This window comes from Eubalaena glacialis, chromosome 17 (genome assembly GCF_028564815.1).
Source record: "Eubalaena glacialis isolate mEubGla1 chromosome 17, mEubGla1.1.hap2.+ XY, whole genome shotgun sequence".
Lineage (NCBI taxonomy): Eukaryota > Metazoa > Chordata > Mammalia > Artiodactyla > Balaenidae > Eubalaena > Eubalaena glacialis.
Window position 1 is genome coordinate 88944613 of NC_083732.1, and position 16548 is coordinate 88961160.

General features: G+C 57.8%; 1 protein-coding gene across 14 annotated transcripts in view; it reads left to right on the top strand.

Moving 5' to 3' along the window:
- The window catches only part of MROH1 (maestro heat like repeat family member 1), a 67144-nt gene that overhangs the window by 34276 nt on the left and 16320 nt on the right, over positions 1–16548 (top strand). For 6 of the 14 annotated variants that reach the window (XM_061172022.1, XM_061172026.1, XM_061172021.1 and 3 more), the window contains 19 exons: positions 646–719; positions 2254–2376; positions 7500–7607; positions 7742–7886; positions 7977–8017; positions 8332–8473; positions 8813–8865; positions 9373–9480; positions 9906–10025; positions 10234–10356; positions 11150–11296; positions 11389–11415; positions 12330–12452; positions 12583–12662; positions 12743–12854; positions 12935–13030; positions 13559–13663; positions 15582–15717; positions 15830–15942. In XM_061172022.1, the coding sequence (XP_061028005.1) occupies positions 646–719; positions 2254–2376; positions 7500–7607; positions 7742–7886; positions 7977–8017; positions 8332–8473; positions 8813–8865; positions 9373–9480; positions 9906–10025; positions 10234–10356; positions 11150–11296; positions 11389–11415; positions 12330–12452; positions 12583–12662; positions 12743–12854; positions 12935–13030; positions 13559–13663; positions 15582–15717; positions 15830–15942 (1976 nt within the window). Of the gene's footprint in view, positions 1–645; positions 720–2253; positions 2377–7187; positions 7343–7499; positions 7608–7741; positions 7887–7976; positions 8018–8331; positions 8487–8812; positions 8866–9372; positions 9481–9905; positions 10026–10233; positions 10357–11149; positions 11297–11388; positions 12453–12582; positions 12663–12742; positions 12855–12934; positions 13031–13558; positions 13664–15558; positions 15740–15829; positions 15943–16548 lie in introns of those variants that run through there. The other 8 variants (XR_009697695.1, XR_009697696.1, XM_061172029.1 and 5 more) reach the window with 8 other exon arrangements.

Below are 16548 nucleotides of genomic sequence, written 5' to 3' on the forward strand. Positions count from 1 at the left end.
ATAGTCACTTTTTACCCCCATTTAAATATCAGAATGCGACTTCCCCGGAGGTCCAGTGGTTAGGACTCCGCGCTCTCACTGCCGAGGGTCCAGGTTCGATCCCTGGTCGGGGAACCAAGACCCCACATGCGGCGTGGTGCAGGCCCCCCCCCTCAAAAAAAATTAAAATAAATAAATATCAGGAAAGGAAGGGTTATACTGCTGGTTCTCAAAGTGGGGTCCTCAGACCGGCAGCGCCAGCTCACCGGGGAATGTGTGAAAAGTGAACGCCTGAGCCCACCCGGGCCTGCAGGTTGGAGTGGGGAGAGGGGACGGCGGCTGGTGGTGCTTAACGAGCCTGCTGTGATTCTGATGCCCCAGGAGACCCCCTGACCCTTGCACTTGAACTGAGATACCTGCTCAGCCCGCTCTTTCTCTGCTGCCCTAAACCACCAACCTCCTAGCTTTTTAATTGGGTGAAATAATGTTATTTGCTGCAAAAGGTCATTTCCCCCTCCCGCCCGCCGGAGAGAAATGGGTGGGCTTGTGCGTGTGCGGTCTCCTCCTCCTGCCACGTGGAGGGCCACACTGAGGCCAGAACCCCGGCAATGTGGTCTTGGGCCTTGTGGTGGGGGGCAGACTGAGCCATCTGTCTGTTTCCTGCAGCTGCTCAGATGGAAGTCAAGCAACCCTTTATTCTCTCCTCCATGAAGCTTCCTCTTCTGGATACCAATAGCAAGGTAAGTCAGCGGGCAGCCCTAGCTCCGCCGTGAGCAGCTGCGGGCAGTGTGGCCACCACTGACCCGGCAGCCACCTCTCAGCCAGGCCAGACCTCAGTGGGCGCGTGCAGGCCTGGGCATCTGCCAAGCTGTGTGTCTGGGACCCCCAGCTTCCTCCTGATGCAGTTAACCAAGTATGAAGTTAGGAAGCGGTCCCCAAAACCACCCTGGGGTTCAATCGTTCTCTAGAAGAACCCCCAAACGCACAAGAGTCGTCATACCCACGTTATGGTTTATTACACCAAAAAGACACAGACTAACCTCAGCCACAGAAGAGGCACGAGGGGCAGGCCCAGGAGGCTCCAAAGGCGAAGCGCTGCTGTCCTCTCCCTGCGGAGCCGTGGGCAGCCTGGGCTCCCTGGCAGTGCTGTGCCGGCTGCCCCCCAGGGAAGCCCCCAGCCTTGTGTCTGGGGTCTCTGTCGGTCCTCCGTCACGGAGACCTCAGCGTCCAGCCCCTCCTGGCCCGAAGCCCCCACCCTCAACCATCACATGGTTAGGTGATTCAGCGTGGCCGAAGCCTCAGGGAAACGAGGACCCGGGGCTCAGGGGCGACATCCAAGGGCTTGTGGGCGATGCCCAGAGCCGAGGGCAGGGCTGATCCTCCCTCCTCGGGCTCAGCGGCAGCAGGGCCCCTCAGCTCTGTCCTGGGGCTGCCCCAGCCTTTGCGCTCATCCTGGCACCCTGTTCTTTGGGACCTTCTGTGAGAGTTTCAGAAGCTACTGAAATGGACCCCAAACCACCTGCATCTGTTTCAGGGACCCCGTGCCCTGGGTCACCCCCAAGGGGCCACACTGCGTGCCGCCAACAGTGTCAGTGGCCAGACGCACTCAGCCTGAGTGGCCCTCGTGCTCCCATGTCGCTCACTCCCTCCAGACCTGTCAGCCCCACGGTCACTCAGGACACACGTGTAGTTGGGGGCACAGGGCAGCGATGTGCGACCTGAGATCCGGGGGAGGAGAGGCGTCACCGGGACACAGGGAAGGGTCCCCAGGGAGGGGCATTGGGCCGCTGTCTGGATGGAGTGTGGGAGCAGGAGGCCCTGGAGGAGGCGCCCGCCCTGGGAAGAGGGTGCTGTTTCCGGCCACGATGGCCCAGCCATTCCTTGGAGCCGCCAGACAGAGTTATCGAAGGGGCTGGACAGCAGGCTCAGAACTCTCAGGAGTGTTTGGGTGACAAGTGCAGACTCGGGGACTTTGCCCAGAAGGGCAAAACGGGGTCGGGAGATGCCCAAGGAGGCGCCGGCCCGCGTCGGGAGCCAGAGAGCAGCAGGGCTGGCGCCCGGGAGGGGAGGGGCTGGGGGAAAGAGGAGGAAGAGGCCTTCCCCTGGGGATGTGAGCGTGGCCGCAGGCTGGCCTTCATAGCAGGGGTCTGGGGAGAAGGTGGGGGCAGGTACAGGCGCAGGCAGAGGGAAGGGTGAGATTCCATCGCCCAGCTGGGCCGTCGTGCTGTCCGGCGCTCCTCTGAGGCCCTTGCCGCTCTCCCTCGGTCCGGGCAGGTGAAGCGGGCCGTGGTGCAGGTGATCAGTGCCATGGCCCATCACGGCTACCTGGAGCAGCCTGGAGGCGAGGCCATGATCGAGTACATCGTGCAGCAGTGCGCGCTGCCCCCCGTGGCGGAGGTAAGGGCACCGCCTCGCCCTCCTGCTCCTGGGCCCCTGATTCCCCGCCTCCGTCGGGGGCGTTGTCACACGTGCCAGTGATCTGTTGTCTTACTGCGGAGTAGCATTCCGTGGTACGGACGTGCCAGTCTGTTATCCACTCTCTAGAGGAAGGAGACTCCAGTTGTTTGCAGCGTGGCCGTTACGAAAAAAGCCACTGTGACCGTGTGGGTACAGGTTTCTGTGGGAGCATGCGTTTGTACACCTGGGTAAGCACGAATGGCAAGTGTGCATTTAATTTCATAAGAAATTTCCAAACGGTTTTCTGAAGCGGCTGTGCCATCTCATGGCCCCAGCAGCAGCGCATGAGAGGCCCTGTGGGCACTTGCAGGCTCGGGTCCGGGCTGTTTGTTTCTCAAGCTGTCCTGACAGGCTGGCATCTCACCAACGACCAATGTTTGCCATCCCCATGTCTTCCTTAAGTGTCTGTTCACAGCTTTTGCCTTTTTTTGAGTTGTTTACTTTCTTATTATTGAGTACAGAGTGTTCTTTATATATTTTGGATGCAAGTCCTTTATCAGATTTATGGTTTGTAAATATTTTCTGACAAGTCTGTTGCATCATACTTATCTTTTTATTTTCTTAACAATGTCTTTCAAAAAGCAGATGTTTTAATATTTTAGAAGTCCACTTTATCAGGTTTTTATTTATAGCTCTTGCTTTTGGTGTTCTAGCTAGTAAATCCTCTCTTAACCAGAGGTCACAAGGATGTTCTCCTGTGTTTTCTTCTAGAAGTTTTAACTTCGAGGTTTTACATATAGATTTGTGATCCATTTTAAGTTAATTTTGTTTAATGTGAGGTGTGGTTGTTAAGGCTCATTATTTTGCACGTGGATGTCCAGCTGTCCTAGCACCATCTGCTGAAAAGACTCTTCTTTCCACGTGGATGAGTTGCCTTTGCATCTTTGTCAAAATCAAGTGACTTTGTGGACTCTGTTTTGCTCCACTGGTCTGCGTCTGTCCTTTTGTCGGGACCACACTGTCTTGCCTGAAGCTTTACAGTAAATTCTGGAGCAAAGTAGCATGAGTCCTCCAACTTCAGTCTTCTTTTCTAATTCGTTTGGCTATTATAGTTTCTTCACTTATCCATATAAATTTTAGAATCATCTTGTTAATTTCTACAAAAATAAACCTATTAGAATTTTATTTATTTGTTTTTATTTTTGGCTGCGTTGGGTCTTCATTGCTGCACGCGGGCTTTCTCTAGTTGCGGCGAGTGGGGGCTACTCTTCGTTGCGGTGTGTGGGCTTCTCATGGCAGTGGCTTCTCATTGCAGAGCACGGGCTCTAGGCGCGCAGGCTTCAGTAGTTGTGGCGCACGGGCTCAGGAGTTGTGGCTCACAGGCTCTAAAGCGCAGGCTCAGTAGCTGTGGCGCACGGGCTTAGTTGCTTCGCGGCATGTGGGATCTTCCCGGACCAGGGCTCGAACCCGTGTCCCCTGCATTGGCAGGCGGATTCTTAACCACTGTGCCACCAGGGAAGCGCACCTACTATAATTTTGACTGGGATTGTGTTGAATCTGTAGACTCTTCGGGAAGGATTGATATCTTTTGATGAATTGATGTTGTCTTCCCATCTATGAAAATGGTGCATTACACTTACTTAGGTCATCTTTGATTTCTTTCGTCAGTACTTCGTAATTTTAAGCATATAGATTCTGCACATATTTTGTTAGATCTGTAACTATGTTTTTAGTGCTATTGTAATAGTATAGTTTTGTTAATTTCAATTTCCAATTGTTCATTGCTAGTGTGTAGAAATACAGTTGATTTTTACATGTTGACCTTGTATCCTGTGGCCTTACTTTTTATAGATTCTTTGAGATCTTCTACATGGAACGTCATGTTTTCCAATAGACAGCTCAATCTTCCTTTCCAATCTGAATGCCTTTTATTTCTTTTTCTGGCCTTATTGCCTTGGTTAGAATCTCCATTACAATGCTGAATACAAGTGATGAGCGCAGACATCCTTGCTTTGTTTCCATTCTAAGGGGAACACATTCAGTCTTTTAATATTAAAGATTCTGCTTTCAATTCTTTTGAATTTGAAATGGACATAAATGATTGCTTTTTAGGTATTGAATTCCTTGCAGTGCCAAGCCAAGATAAACCACACTTGGTCATGATTTATAATGCTTTTAATATATTGCTGGATTTGATTTCCTGATACTTTGTTGAGAGATTTTGCACCTCTTCAAGAGGGTTATTGGCCTATACTTTCCTGTAATGTCTCTCTCTGGTGATCCTTCGTTAGGTGAGTTTGGACATGTCCCCTCCTCTTCTAACTTATGGAAGAGTTTGTGAAGATTTGGTATTTTTTCCTTAAATCTTTGGTAGAATCCGTCAGTGGAACTACATAAGCCTGGAGGTTTCTTTGTTGAAAAGCTTTTAACCATGAATTGTTTCATAGACAAAGAACTATTTAGGTTATCTGTTTTCTTGAGTAAGCTTTGATGGTTTGTCTCTGGGTAAAGGGTCCTAAGGCCACCTACATGCTTGGTGGTTCACTAGAAGGACTTGTAGGACTCAGAGGTAACTGTACTCGTAGCTAAAATCCATGTGCACGTTTCCTGTGTGCTCCCAGAAGGGGCCACACAGAGCACACTCCCTCCTGCATCAGAGAGATGCAGCCCAGGGAAGCCCATCTGACAGCCTGAGTCAAGGTTGTTACTGGAGGTAGGCACCTTCTGCCACAGCCAGCAAAATGCCAGACTCCCAGGGGAGCCCGTGTTCAGTGCTCAGGCAACCAAAACAGTCTTACTTCTCACTTAGGGAAGTTTCCAAAGACGAGTTCCCGGATGTAAAATGTTTCAGGTGCTGTGGAAGAGAGTATGGCGGGTCTTCAAACAATTAAAAACAGAGTTACCATATGATCCGGCAATTCCACTTCTGGGTATTTACCCAAAAGAAATGAAAGCGGGATCTTGAAGAGATACTTGCACACCCATGTTTGTAGCAGCGTCATTCACGATAGCCAAGAGGTAGAAGCAGCCCAAGTGTCCATCAAGGGATGACTGGGTAAACACAGTCTGCTCTATCTATATAGTAGAATGTTACTCAACCTTAAAAAGGAGGGAGAGGGCTTCCCTGGTGGCGCAGTGGTTGAGAGTCTGCCTGCCAATGCAGGGGACACGGGTTCGAGCCCTGGTCTGGGAAGATCCCACATGCCGCGGAGCAACTGGGCCCGTGAGCCACAATTACTGAGCCTGCGCGTCTGGAGCCTGTGCTCCGCAAGAAGAGAGGCCGCGATAGTGAGAGGCCCGTGCACGGCGATGAAGAGTGGCCCCCGCTTGCCACAACTGGAGAAAGCCCTCGCACAGAAACGAAGACCCAACACAGCCATAAATAAATGTAAAAAAAAAAAAAAAAAAAAAACCCAAAAAAAAAAAAAAAAAAAAAAAAAGGAGGGAGATTTGGACACATGTTACAACATGTGTAAACTTTGATAACTTGCTGATTAAAGTTTTCCCTACTAGTTTTAGCATCAGTTGTTCATTTTCTAACTCCATTAATTTTCTATACTTATTTTTTTGGCCTTTTGTTGTGACAAAGAGCATTTTGCTATTTTTATGTTCATATATAACATCTCAGTGTGGATTCATGGGTTACTCTTTCATGCGTTTCTGTCATTGGTTTTGGTGGTCAAATTGTTCTGAGTTTGGCCTGTGGGAGCCCCCGTGGAGCGGGCTCCTGTGTCATTGAGGCAAGGCACGTCTCCATCATTTTTTGAGTGAGGCTTTCCTTGTTTTCTGGCACGAGAAGATGTTCCAGGCTCACCTGACCTGTCCTTACCTCTAGCTCTGTGGACACTTTTCAGATGAGCTCTTTTTATCTTTTATTTCTGAGGGGAATTTGTCTCCTTTATCTCTTTAATTTTTTCTTGCTCTCCATTTTTATCTCTCTCATTCCAGCACTTCTGTTATCTGAATGTTAGCACTTCTTTAATATCTTTCTTTTTCGTTTCCTTGAAGTCTTCAATCTGTTCTTCCAAGTCAGTAATTTCTTTCTTAACAGCAACCATTTCACTATTAATTTCTTGAATCAAATTCTGTATTTAACTGTTACACTCTTTCTCATGTTTTTCTTGTTCTTGGTTCATATTAATATTTTCCCACCTATAGTATGTTTTTCAGGTTAAGTTTATGTTCTTGGTCTATGTGTCCTAATAGTTCTGCTTTTGTTGGGCTTTGTATGTGTCCTCAGTGTTCACTATTGGATAGTTTGCAGTTTCTGTGTGGATTCTTTATTAACCCAAAGTTTCCTTTAGGATGTTTTAAGTTTTCTAGGTGATTCGCTTTTCGTGGCTACTGTGGGTTTGTAATTTTATTGCGTTCTCTACATTGAATCTGGCCAGGTTTATTTTTGCTTCTAAGAGTTTGTTGAGATCTTCTTTTTAGCCTAATAGGTGGTCAGACTTTCAAAGTTGTTTGTGTGTATTTGGTATTAAGACTTATCTGTATTTTTAGAACATGCTTTAAAAATTGCTGTTTAGGCCCTATTAAATACCTCTATTTTTTCTACTCCATCTTTGATTTCTCAGGGAGAGGTGTTAAATGTCTCCTATAGTCATTGCAGTTTTCCCAATTTCTCTTGGTTTTCAGTGTTTGCTTTTTGGTATTTCAAAGCATGAGTTGAAGACTCAGAGTGTTTGGAGAGCAGAGTCCTTTTCCGCATGGAAGGTTCCCAGGGAGCCGGGCCCTGGAGCACTGTCTCCTCAGGTCTGAGAGAAGCCACTGGCCCATCGGGTTCCAGAGCTTGTCTCTGTTCTTCGTAGAAAATGCCGTTTTCTCGCCGATTATCAGGTCCACAAAGGGCCTCCGGTTTCTGGGGACATCGGCATTGCCCATCAGGACGGAGTCACGGTTCCCTCTGTTCTGGGGGCTGAACCAAGCCTGCTGAGCCGGCTTCCTTGGGCGATTTTAGCGCAGAGTGAGCTTCCTGCCCGTGACGGGTGACGTGGGCGTCCCCTCAGTGGGGGCTGGGCAGGGTCTGTCCTGCTTCGCTCAGGCCGTGTCCTCAGGGCCGGAGCCCACGATGGTGTAACCTGGAGAGCAGAGAGCACACACTCCGCCCTCCCCTCTGGCAGCCTCAGAAGCTGGGCGCCGACAGCGAGGCCCCGGCAGTAGACAGCGTGCGGGCCATCAGTGTCAGCACCCTCTACCTGGTCAGCACCACCGTGGACAGGATGGGCGACGTGAGTGCCGCCCACCCCCTGGGACCCACCGCGCCCCTCCTGACCCCTCGGCCCGGGGGTCTGCTGCCCGCACACCCGGGAGCGGGTGCGGGGAGGCTGCATGTGCCTGCAGACTCCCGTACTGCTGCCCCCAGGTCCTCTGGCCATACCTGCTCGAGTTCCTCATCCCCGTGCGCTTCACCGGGGCACTGACCCCGCTCTGCAGGAGCCTCGTGCACCTGGCCCAGAAGAGGCAGGAGGCGGGGGCCCACGCCCTCCTCATTCAGTACAACGGCAACGGTGCGACCCCGGCCCTGGCCTGGACCCCCAGCCCACCTTGACCCCAGGGCGCGGGCGGCCCTGAGTGTTGCACGTCTGTCTCCCCCGCAGTGACCCTTCCATCTCCCTACGCCATGACCACCAGGCTCCTGGTAAGCAGCGCACTGGGGGGCTTGCTTTCCCAGAAGCATCACCTCCCCAGGCAGGTGGCCGCTGGGCAGCCGCGCACTCCGGGGATGTCGGGGAGGAGTGGGCCCTCTCCTTTGTCCCCGTCGTCACCCTGTCACTGCTGTGAGAAGGACAGTGTCTCGCAGTGGGGACTGTCAGGTGCTCCAGGTGGGGTTTTGGGGAGCTGCATCTCTGGGGGCTTCTTGCCCCACCTGGGTGGCCGTTCTCGGCCTCGTGTGGGGCGTTGGGGCGCTGTGGCCCTGGGCGCCGGTGGAGAACCCACTTCTGGCTCCTCCAGGCCGTGTCTTCCAGCCCCTACCTGGGGGACGGTCGCGGGGCGGCCTCGCTGCGCCTCCTGAGCGTCCTTCACCGGGACATCCATCCTATGCTGGGTCAGCGGTGGGCGACCGCCATCCCCCTGCTGCTGGAGCACCTGGACGGTGAGGCCCAGAGGTGGGCGGCGCCGGTCCTCCTCTGATCGCGTGTTTTCAGCCAGTTGGCACCAAGCCCGGCCAGTGGGGACCAGGGTTTTGAAAGTTGGAAGAAATGGCCTCTGCTGTGGTTCAGGAAAGGGCCTGGACAGTGGGGCTGAAAAGACGCTCCCTGCTGGTTGTCACCTGGGAGCACACTGGATGTGGACGCAGCCCTTTCTTCCTCTGTGCTAGAGTTGATGGGGCCAGGCGGGGGGCGGTGCGGGGGGGGCGGTGCTCTGAGCACTGCACTCCTGCCTGCGGGCGTGGGTCTGTCTGCTGGGCTGAGTGGATGACTGGTCGTTTCAGGACATACGGAGGAAACCCTGTCACGGAAGGAATGGGAGGAGAAGCTGCTGACGGTGAGAGAAGGGAGAGGAGGCGAGAGCGTAGCCTGTCTTGGACCCAGGGGCCTTTTCTGGCCCGGGTGGGGAGAGCTCGGGGCAGCAGATGCTAGGGGAACTGCCCCTTCCCGGGGTTGCGATGCTTGCCTTGACCTAGCGGTGTGGCTGGGGGAGGGGCAGAGGGATAGGTGGGTGTCTCTGGGGGTGAGCACTGCCTACTGACCTCACAGATTGTCACCCTGCTGTGACAGAGTCACATTACAGGGGCTTTGAGCTGCTCTGGCCACTGGAGCCTTCTCTCCTCTCCCCTGCTTGGCTCAGAGCTGTCTGTGCCCCTGTGTGGCGCGTGCCTGACCACCCAGAATTTGTTTTGTCTGGGCTCGAAAGTGATCTACAGCCATTCAGAGCCATGGCACAGGACCCTGAGGTCCCTGCCTGTGACACCCCCAGGCATTGGGTCCCTCCCCAGCCAGCCCAGTGAAAGGCCGAGCTCCGGCCCCTCATTGGTAGAGCTCCTGCCCACAGTTCCTTCGGGACACTCTGGCTGTTGTGTCTGACAACACATGGATTTGCCAGCTGAGCCTGGAGATGTGCAAGCAGCTACCCAACTACAACGGGACGCCCCTGGAAAAGGTGCAGGGGGAGGGGGAGACGCCCCAGGAGGAGGTGCAGGGGGAGGGGGACCCCCTGCTAGGAGGAGGTGTGGGAGGATAGCCTGCCAGGGGTGTTGTGGGCATGGTCCTCAGCTCCTGTTCCTTGGTTCCGTGTCACTAGCTCCCTGAGCCTGTCTCTGGCGGCCCCTGTGGTCCTGGCAGAGGCTGGGCGAGAAGGCCTGCGAGCCTCCTTGTAGTGGCTGGCGGCTGGGCGGTGCAGCGGCTCTGCACCCCCTCCTGCTCCTCACACGCTGCCCAGGACTCCTCTGGTCCTTGCGGTGGTCAGTGTCATGGGCTCCCGCGTCCGCTGGCAGCGCGGGCACCGCCAGGGGCAGCACTTTGGTAGTGCTGGGCATCCCTCTACTCGGGAGCCAGGCACAACCCTGTTCTCTGACCTCGTTGCAGAACTTCCTGTATAAATGCATAGGAACTACCCTGGGTGCTGCTTCAAGTAAGGAGGTGGTGAGAAAACATCTGCAGGAGCTGCTGGAAACCGCCAGATACCAGGAGGAGAGCGAGCGTGAGGTGGCCGCCCCTTCCCCACGGGAGGCCCGGATGCCCACAGGCTTGCTGGCAGTGGTCACTCTGTCCTCTCAGACGTGCAGCCAGCGTGTGTACCTGTGTGTATGTGTGTGTGGCGTGCACAGACGCACTGGATGGTGTGCGCATGCATGTGTACTCCTGTCCGTCCCCGACCTTGCCCAGGTGTCAGTGCACCTGTGTACCTCCCCAGGGCCTTGCCTGTTGCTTTGGGATCTGTGCCAGCTCCCACCTGGATGACACCCTGGCCCAGCTGGAGGACTTTGTAAAGTCAGATGTGTTCAGAAAATCTGCCGGCATTTTCAACATTTTTAAGGTACAAAGGTCAGGCTGACAGCTGAAGGGGAGGTCTGGGGTGGACCTGGCCTGTGATTTTGTCTTAGCCGTGGTACCCTGCATTTTGAGGTTCTGTGGGGTGGAGGGTTGGTCCTGGCGCTTCCTGGGCTTTGGTGCCTCGCACGTTGGGGGTGGGTCAGGGAGCTGGCATCTGGTCGTGGGCGGGGCTGGCAGATGAGGGCTCCCTCCCAGCTGGTGACTGGGGCAATGAGAGGGGCTCTGGGCAGCAGGGATGGGGGCGGCCACCTTCCTCTCCCACCGCCTATCTGTGCGTCCTCTGCCCCCTGGTGGCCAGTGGAGGCTGCGTGCTCGCTGAAGCCCCACTGGGGGCTGGACCCCCGCTGTAGGCCTCCACCCCAGCCCTGCCCCTAGGTTTTCAGTCTCCCTGTGCCTGGGTCAGTCGGTGACAGAATCTCAGGGCTGTGTAGTGTGAACAGGCCCTGAGGACGGAGGGGGGCTCCTGGGCAGCCACCAAGCGAAGGCAGGGACCCCACCTCTGGCCCTTCCATTGCTCTCAGCCCCCCAGCTCTTCCTCCTGCTTGCCCCTCCCACCTTGGTCCCCTACTGCGTCCTTTCCCCTCTGCCCCTTGGTCCCCAGCAGGCCCGAGCCTGCCCAGGCCTATCCCGTCCTGCTGTTCCCGACCTTGGGGCTCTCTTCCTCCCGACCAGCTGTGCCCTTCTTCCCGCGCACGTGGGGTCGGAGTGCTCGGCTGCTGGCAGGGGTGGGGGGGTGATTGTGTCACAGAGCCCTGCTGAAGCCTCCGGCCTCTCAGGATCGGAGTGAGAACGAGGTGGAGAAAGTGAAGAGCACGCTGATCCTGTGCTACGGGCACGTGGCGGCGCGGGCCCCCCGCGAGCTGCTGCTGGCCAGGGTGGAGTCAGACATCTTCCGGAACATGTCCCAGTGCTTCAGCACCAAGGTGGGTGCCCGGCCGTGTCGCGGGGAGGGAGAGAGGGAGGGGTGCCGCCACTGGGGCCTCACGCGCTAACGCATGTCACCTCTGTCGTTCAGGTTCTGGGGATAAAGGTAGAGACCAAGGTACAGTGTGGAGGAGTGGAGGGGGGGCGGCTCTGCTTTCCTCTGTCCTCCGGGCTGGGCCGTGAGCTTCCGGGGCGGCAGCCAGGGCTGCTCCCTGGGGCTTCCTGGCCCCAGTCCAAGGGCAGAGCATTCGGGACACCGCTCCGGGGCCTGTCCCCACCGCCTCGGAGCAGAACGGGGGCCCAGGAGCTCCTTCTCTGGCCCAGGCCCCGGACGGCGGGTGGGAAGGAGGGGGAGGTGAGGGCTCGCAGGCTGGGCGCGGGGCCTCGGCCGCAGCCCCTCTCCTGGCTCTGCTCCCTGACGCTCACGGCTGCCCTCTTGGCCAGCGCCGGGGAGGGGTGAGTTCTGCAGCCAGTGACAGTGGCCTCTGGCCTCACTAACGTGTTTCCCTCTGGACTCCCCGGCACTAACCTGGAAGCCCCCTCTGGAGCGGCTGGGTCTCCCCTTAAAGAGCAGACCCTCCACCCCGGCTCTCCTGCAGTCGGCCGGGCAGCGGGGCTGTGCTGAGAGGGGTCGCTCTGACTGAGTGGGGGGCAGCCCCCCGCTGCCGGGGCTCTTCTTGGGCAGCAGGTTCCCCTCCACCTTGGGAGCACCTTCAGCCACCCCACAGGTGGATGGAGCGGGCGTCTGCCTACGGCGTTTGCCCGGGGCCGTGACCCGGGGCCCCCCAGGCCCAGGCCGGGCAGACAGCCGAGGGCCCCGGGTTCCCTCACAGACCCCCCGTGGCCCATGTGGAGGGATGGCCAAGAGCCCCAGAGTGGAGGGGAGCGTTTCTGGCTTTGGCGGGAAGAGCGGGCTGGTGGTCTGGTCTCGCTGCTGTGGGCAGCCCCCGTCCTGGCTCAGCCCTACGGGCCTAGAGGGAGCGGCTGCTGCCTCGGGCCTTGGTGCCTTCCCGAAGCCCAGCGTCCCCGCAGGACCCGGCCCTGAGGCTGTGCCTCGCGCAGAGCGTGTGCATGGCCAGCCAGGCCATCTGCAGCAGCTCCCGCGGCAGCTCGTTCCAGCTCTTAAGGAAGCCGGAGCTGGTGGCTCAGATGATGGTGAGCGCCGGCGGGGCCTGGGCAGGGGCCTGAGTGCCCGAGCAGGCTGAGGGGCGGCGGCTGAGCGGGCGGCTGGCTGGGAGGCAAGCCGGTGCTGTGGCCAAGGGCCATCCCGCGGCTGCTCCCCCAGGAGTTCATCAAGGCCGAGCCCCCGGACTCCCTGAGGACGCCCATTCGGAAGAAGGCCATGCTCGCCTGCACTTACCTGGTGTATCCTTTCCTCCGGGGGCTGGGGGGCCCGGCCGGGGGGCCCCTCTGCGTGAGCGCTGGGCCCTTAACTCGAGGCTCAGCTCCCTGGAGCCGGCGCTGGAGGGGCAGGTGCAGGCGGACCTGATCCACAGCTGCCTGCATGGCGTTATGGCCGTGCTGCCTGAGCCCGAGGGGGTGGACGGCAACCAGGAGGTATGAGCATGGCCCTGGCTGTGGGTGCCCGTGCGCGGGTGGCAGGGTCACAGCGGGACCGGCCGCTTCTCTCGTTCCAGCCCCTGTACCTGGACACCGTGCAGGCCCTCAAGGACTTACTGACAAGCCTCCTTCAGCGAAACATGACCCCCCAGGGCCTGCAGGTCATGGTGGAGGTGTGCGGTGGGTGTGCGCTTCCCCGGGGCAGGGGCGCCGTGGGGACAGGGTGGTGCACTATGCAAGGAGGGGGGCGGTCTGTGAGCGGCAGGGGGACCCCCTCCTGCCTGGGCAGGTATGCAGATGGGTGCGGTCGCCGACCCAGATGGGGGCCCCGAGCTGGTTCTCCCCTCCCCTCCATCACATGGTGCTGGGATGGAGAGACCCTGCGGTGCCCCAGACATGCACTCCTGACCACCTGGGGCCATCGCAATGGCAGACTGGCCTGCGGTGGCCTGCGGCATGGCTTCCTGCCCTTGCAGCACCGCAGTGGGCTGGGGCAGGACCGACCCACTCCTAGGAACACCCTGTCCCTCTGTATGCCTGGCTTGCTCTGGGTGGCCGTGGCCGTGAGCCAGGCCAGCAGGACGGAGTGACGGGGCGGGGTGCACTGCACAGGGGGCTTGCTCTGACCTGGCACACTGGCCCCCACACCCAGAAGGGTGGCTGTAGGCAGGGCACCTATATGAAGCCCCCCTCTTCCCCAGCACCTGAGCCCATGGATCAAGTCCCCGAGGGGCCACGAGCGGGCGCGGGCGCTTGGCCTGAGCGCCCGCCTGCTGCAGTACTTCCTGAAGCACCTGCACATCCGCGTGAGTACGCAGGTGGCGACCCGCGTGGCCACTCCCTTGCCCTGTCCCCGTTCCTGGCCCCTCGGCTTGGGCGCCACTGCCTGGGGCCCTTGCGTCTCTGAGTGCCAGCACGCTCTCTGCCCTTCGCCCAGCTGCTGCCTGGGCTCATCCCGCATCCCAGCGAGTGCCACCGTCCTCTTTCTGGGCCGTGGACGGAGGACCATGAGGGCCAGGAACTGTCCTCAGGGCTGGCCTTTGTGTCGACCTGATGGGCACCCTCGTCCTTGGGAGTGGGGGCACGGGCCGGGACCAACGCGTGATGTGCTCCCCCGAGGAGGGAAAGGGTGACGGGGACCTGGGTGTGAGAGGAGAAAAGGAGGGCGTTCGCGGCAGAAGCAGCAGTTTGGGCAAAGGCAGGGGGACCTGAACCCACGAAATGCTGCGGAAAAGGCCAGTATTATTCGGTGGTTGGAGTGGGTGGGAAGGAGCTTGGTCCAAGAACCGCGCGGTTATTATGCATTTTAATATTTGCTAAGAGTAAGCAGCTCCTTTTCACGTTTTCAGAATTTCACAGTTCTTTCAAGGCCATTGATCAGGTGGTTTTAGGGTAGATTGGACACAGTCCTCAAATGTTCCCAGCACGGCTTTATGGGGGCAGGCACCCCACATTTTCGTGTGTTGAGCAGTAACATCTTTTAATAATGGGCCCTTCCATCCAGGTCCCTCTGGGTCCCTCGGAAGCAGGTTCTGGGCCACAGGTTCTGTTGCTGTTGTCAGCGTGACTTTTTCTCCCACTGTATTTAATAATTTGCTTATTGCTGGTAGGCAGGAAAACTATGGATTATTGGGTATTTAGGAACTGGGTAGTTTATAAGATTCCGTTGTTATTTCTAATGAATTTTTGATTAATTCTCTGTGCTCTTCAGATACCGTCGTCATAGTTTACAAATGCCGCGAGTTTGGCCTTTCTCCCCCGATATTGATGCATGTTAGTTCGTGCTGCCGTTAGCAGGAAGGTGAAAGCTGGCGGCAGCCCCAAGCCTTTACGGTCTCACTCTTAAGCGCGATGCTTGATTTGGTTGGCAGTATTTATTTTTCGTCGTGTTCCAGAAGCATCTGTCTGTTTGCTCGCTTAGACGGCTTTTCCCACCCAGGTTCTCCTGTGGCCTGTTTTTCATGTAACCCTGGTGCAACCAGAGTTCATGTTTGTTTGTGATGAGACAGAGCTCTGCCCTCACTAAGAGGAACAGCAGCTGGCCGTCCTCTGTCCGACGCTCCCGCCTTCCCGCCTTCCCGCCTTCCGGAAGTCCCCTCTGGTGACTCCCAGCAGCCTGGGAGCCCTACACGTCCTTGAGGAGCCTGTGCAGGGCAGGGGCGGGGCGGGGTGCTTCCCTGGGGAGGCCTCTCGTGTGGGGGGCTGACAGCAGGCTGGTGGAGCCACGAAGGCCGAGGGCTGTGTGTTGGCGGGGGCGGTAGTTGACGTCCCCGTGTCCAGGGCGTAGGAAGCAAGGCCCTTTGCTAAGAGCAGGGTCAGGAAGGCTTAGTGTTTGAGGAGAGCAGAAAAGGCTCTGGAAGATGGGACCAGGACCCAATTAGGAGGAGAGGGGTCTCATGCAGCAGCCCCTTTACCTGATGGGGGGTTGGCCTTCTGTGGCGGGGACTTCCCATGTGTCTGCTGAGGCACACACCTACTCGCCCAGCCCTCCTCCCCTCTTGGGGACCCGCACTTGGAGGGTGAGGGTCGCCATGCAGGAGGAGGAGCTTGACAAGGGGTCATGCTGGCCAAAGGGATGGACAGGGGCTGCCCTTCTGGTCACACCCCTGCCCATATCTGGGTGCAGGTGGCACCTGCCCACCGCAGCATCTCCTGAGCTCCAGCCCCCATCTCTGGCCATCTGCCCCCCGTGCCCCTACAGCACCCGCACATCTGCCTCTCCAGGCCCTGGTGCCCTTCCACAACCTGGGCCTCCTGCTCGGCCTCTTCTCCCCACGGTGCGCGGACCTACGGCCTGCCACCCGCCAGGAGGCTGTGAGCTGTGTCTACTCCCTGCTCTACCTCCAGCTGGGCTACGAGGGTGAGCCCCTGGCTGGGCAGAGGTGCGGGGGGTGTGGTGAGGGAGCAGAGTCGGGGCCTCCAGAGGCCGGGGAGGCCTCCCCCTAGCCCTGCGCTCCCTCCCGCCTCTGCAGGCTTCTCTCACGATTACCGGGACGATGCGGTTGAGCGGCTCCTCGCCCTCAGAGACGGCCTGGGGCACCCTGAGCCCGCCATCCTCTTCCACACCTGCCACAGCGTAGCCCAGGTACCTGCCAGGGCCTCTGCGAGGGAAGGAGGGGCCGCACGTGCCGTCAGGGCCCAGAGGGCCTCTGCAGCACCTCCTCTCGTGCACGGGCTCCACGGGTGCCGGGCCGGGCACGGGACGGGTCTCACTCAGAGAGTTCGGTGTCAGCACCGCCTCCCGCCCCCTCCTGTGCTTGCTGGGGTCCCCCCTCCCTCCGAGGCCCAGCAGGGAGGGTGTGGGCGGGGAGCTCAGCTCCTGGCTCCAAAGGGTTGAGAAAGCTGCCCCTAGCCCACCCCGTGAGCCCCCAAGCCAGGGCGGTGCTGTTGTTCCATTTGGTGACTGGAAATGGCCCTCAGGGGTCAGGAGGCTTTCTCTCCTGCCGAAGAAGGAAGGGAAGGGGGTCAACAGGGCCCTTTGTTGGGGGTGGGGGGTGGCGGGCTCAGACACTGGGAAGCAAAGACCCCGCCCTGGGCGAGTCCAGGCAGAGCGGGACTTTATGTTTGGGATCAGACTTCTTGGATATTCAAGCACTTTTATTTCTTCTTTGTACAAAGTTTATCTGCTTTAACTTCTGGTTGCTCTTTCATGTGGAGGGAAGGACAGGGGCTGCAGGGGGAGCTGAGGGTC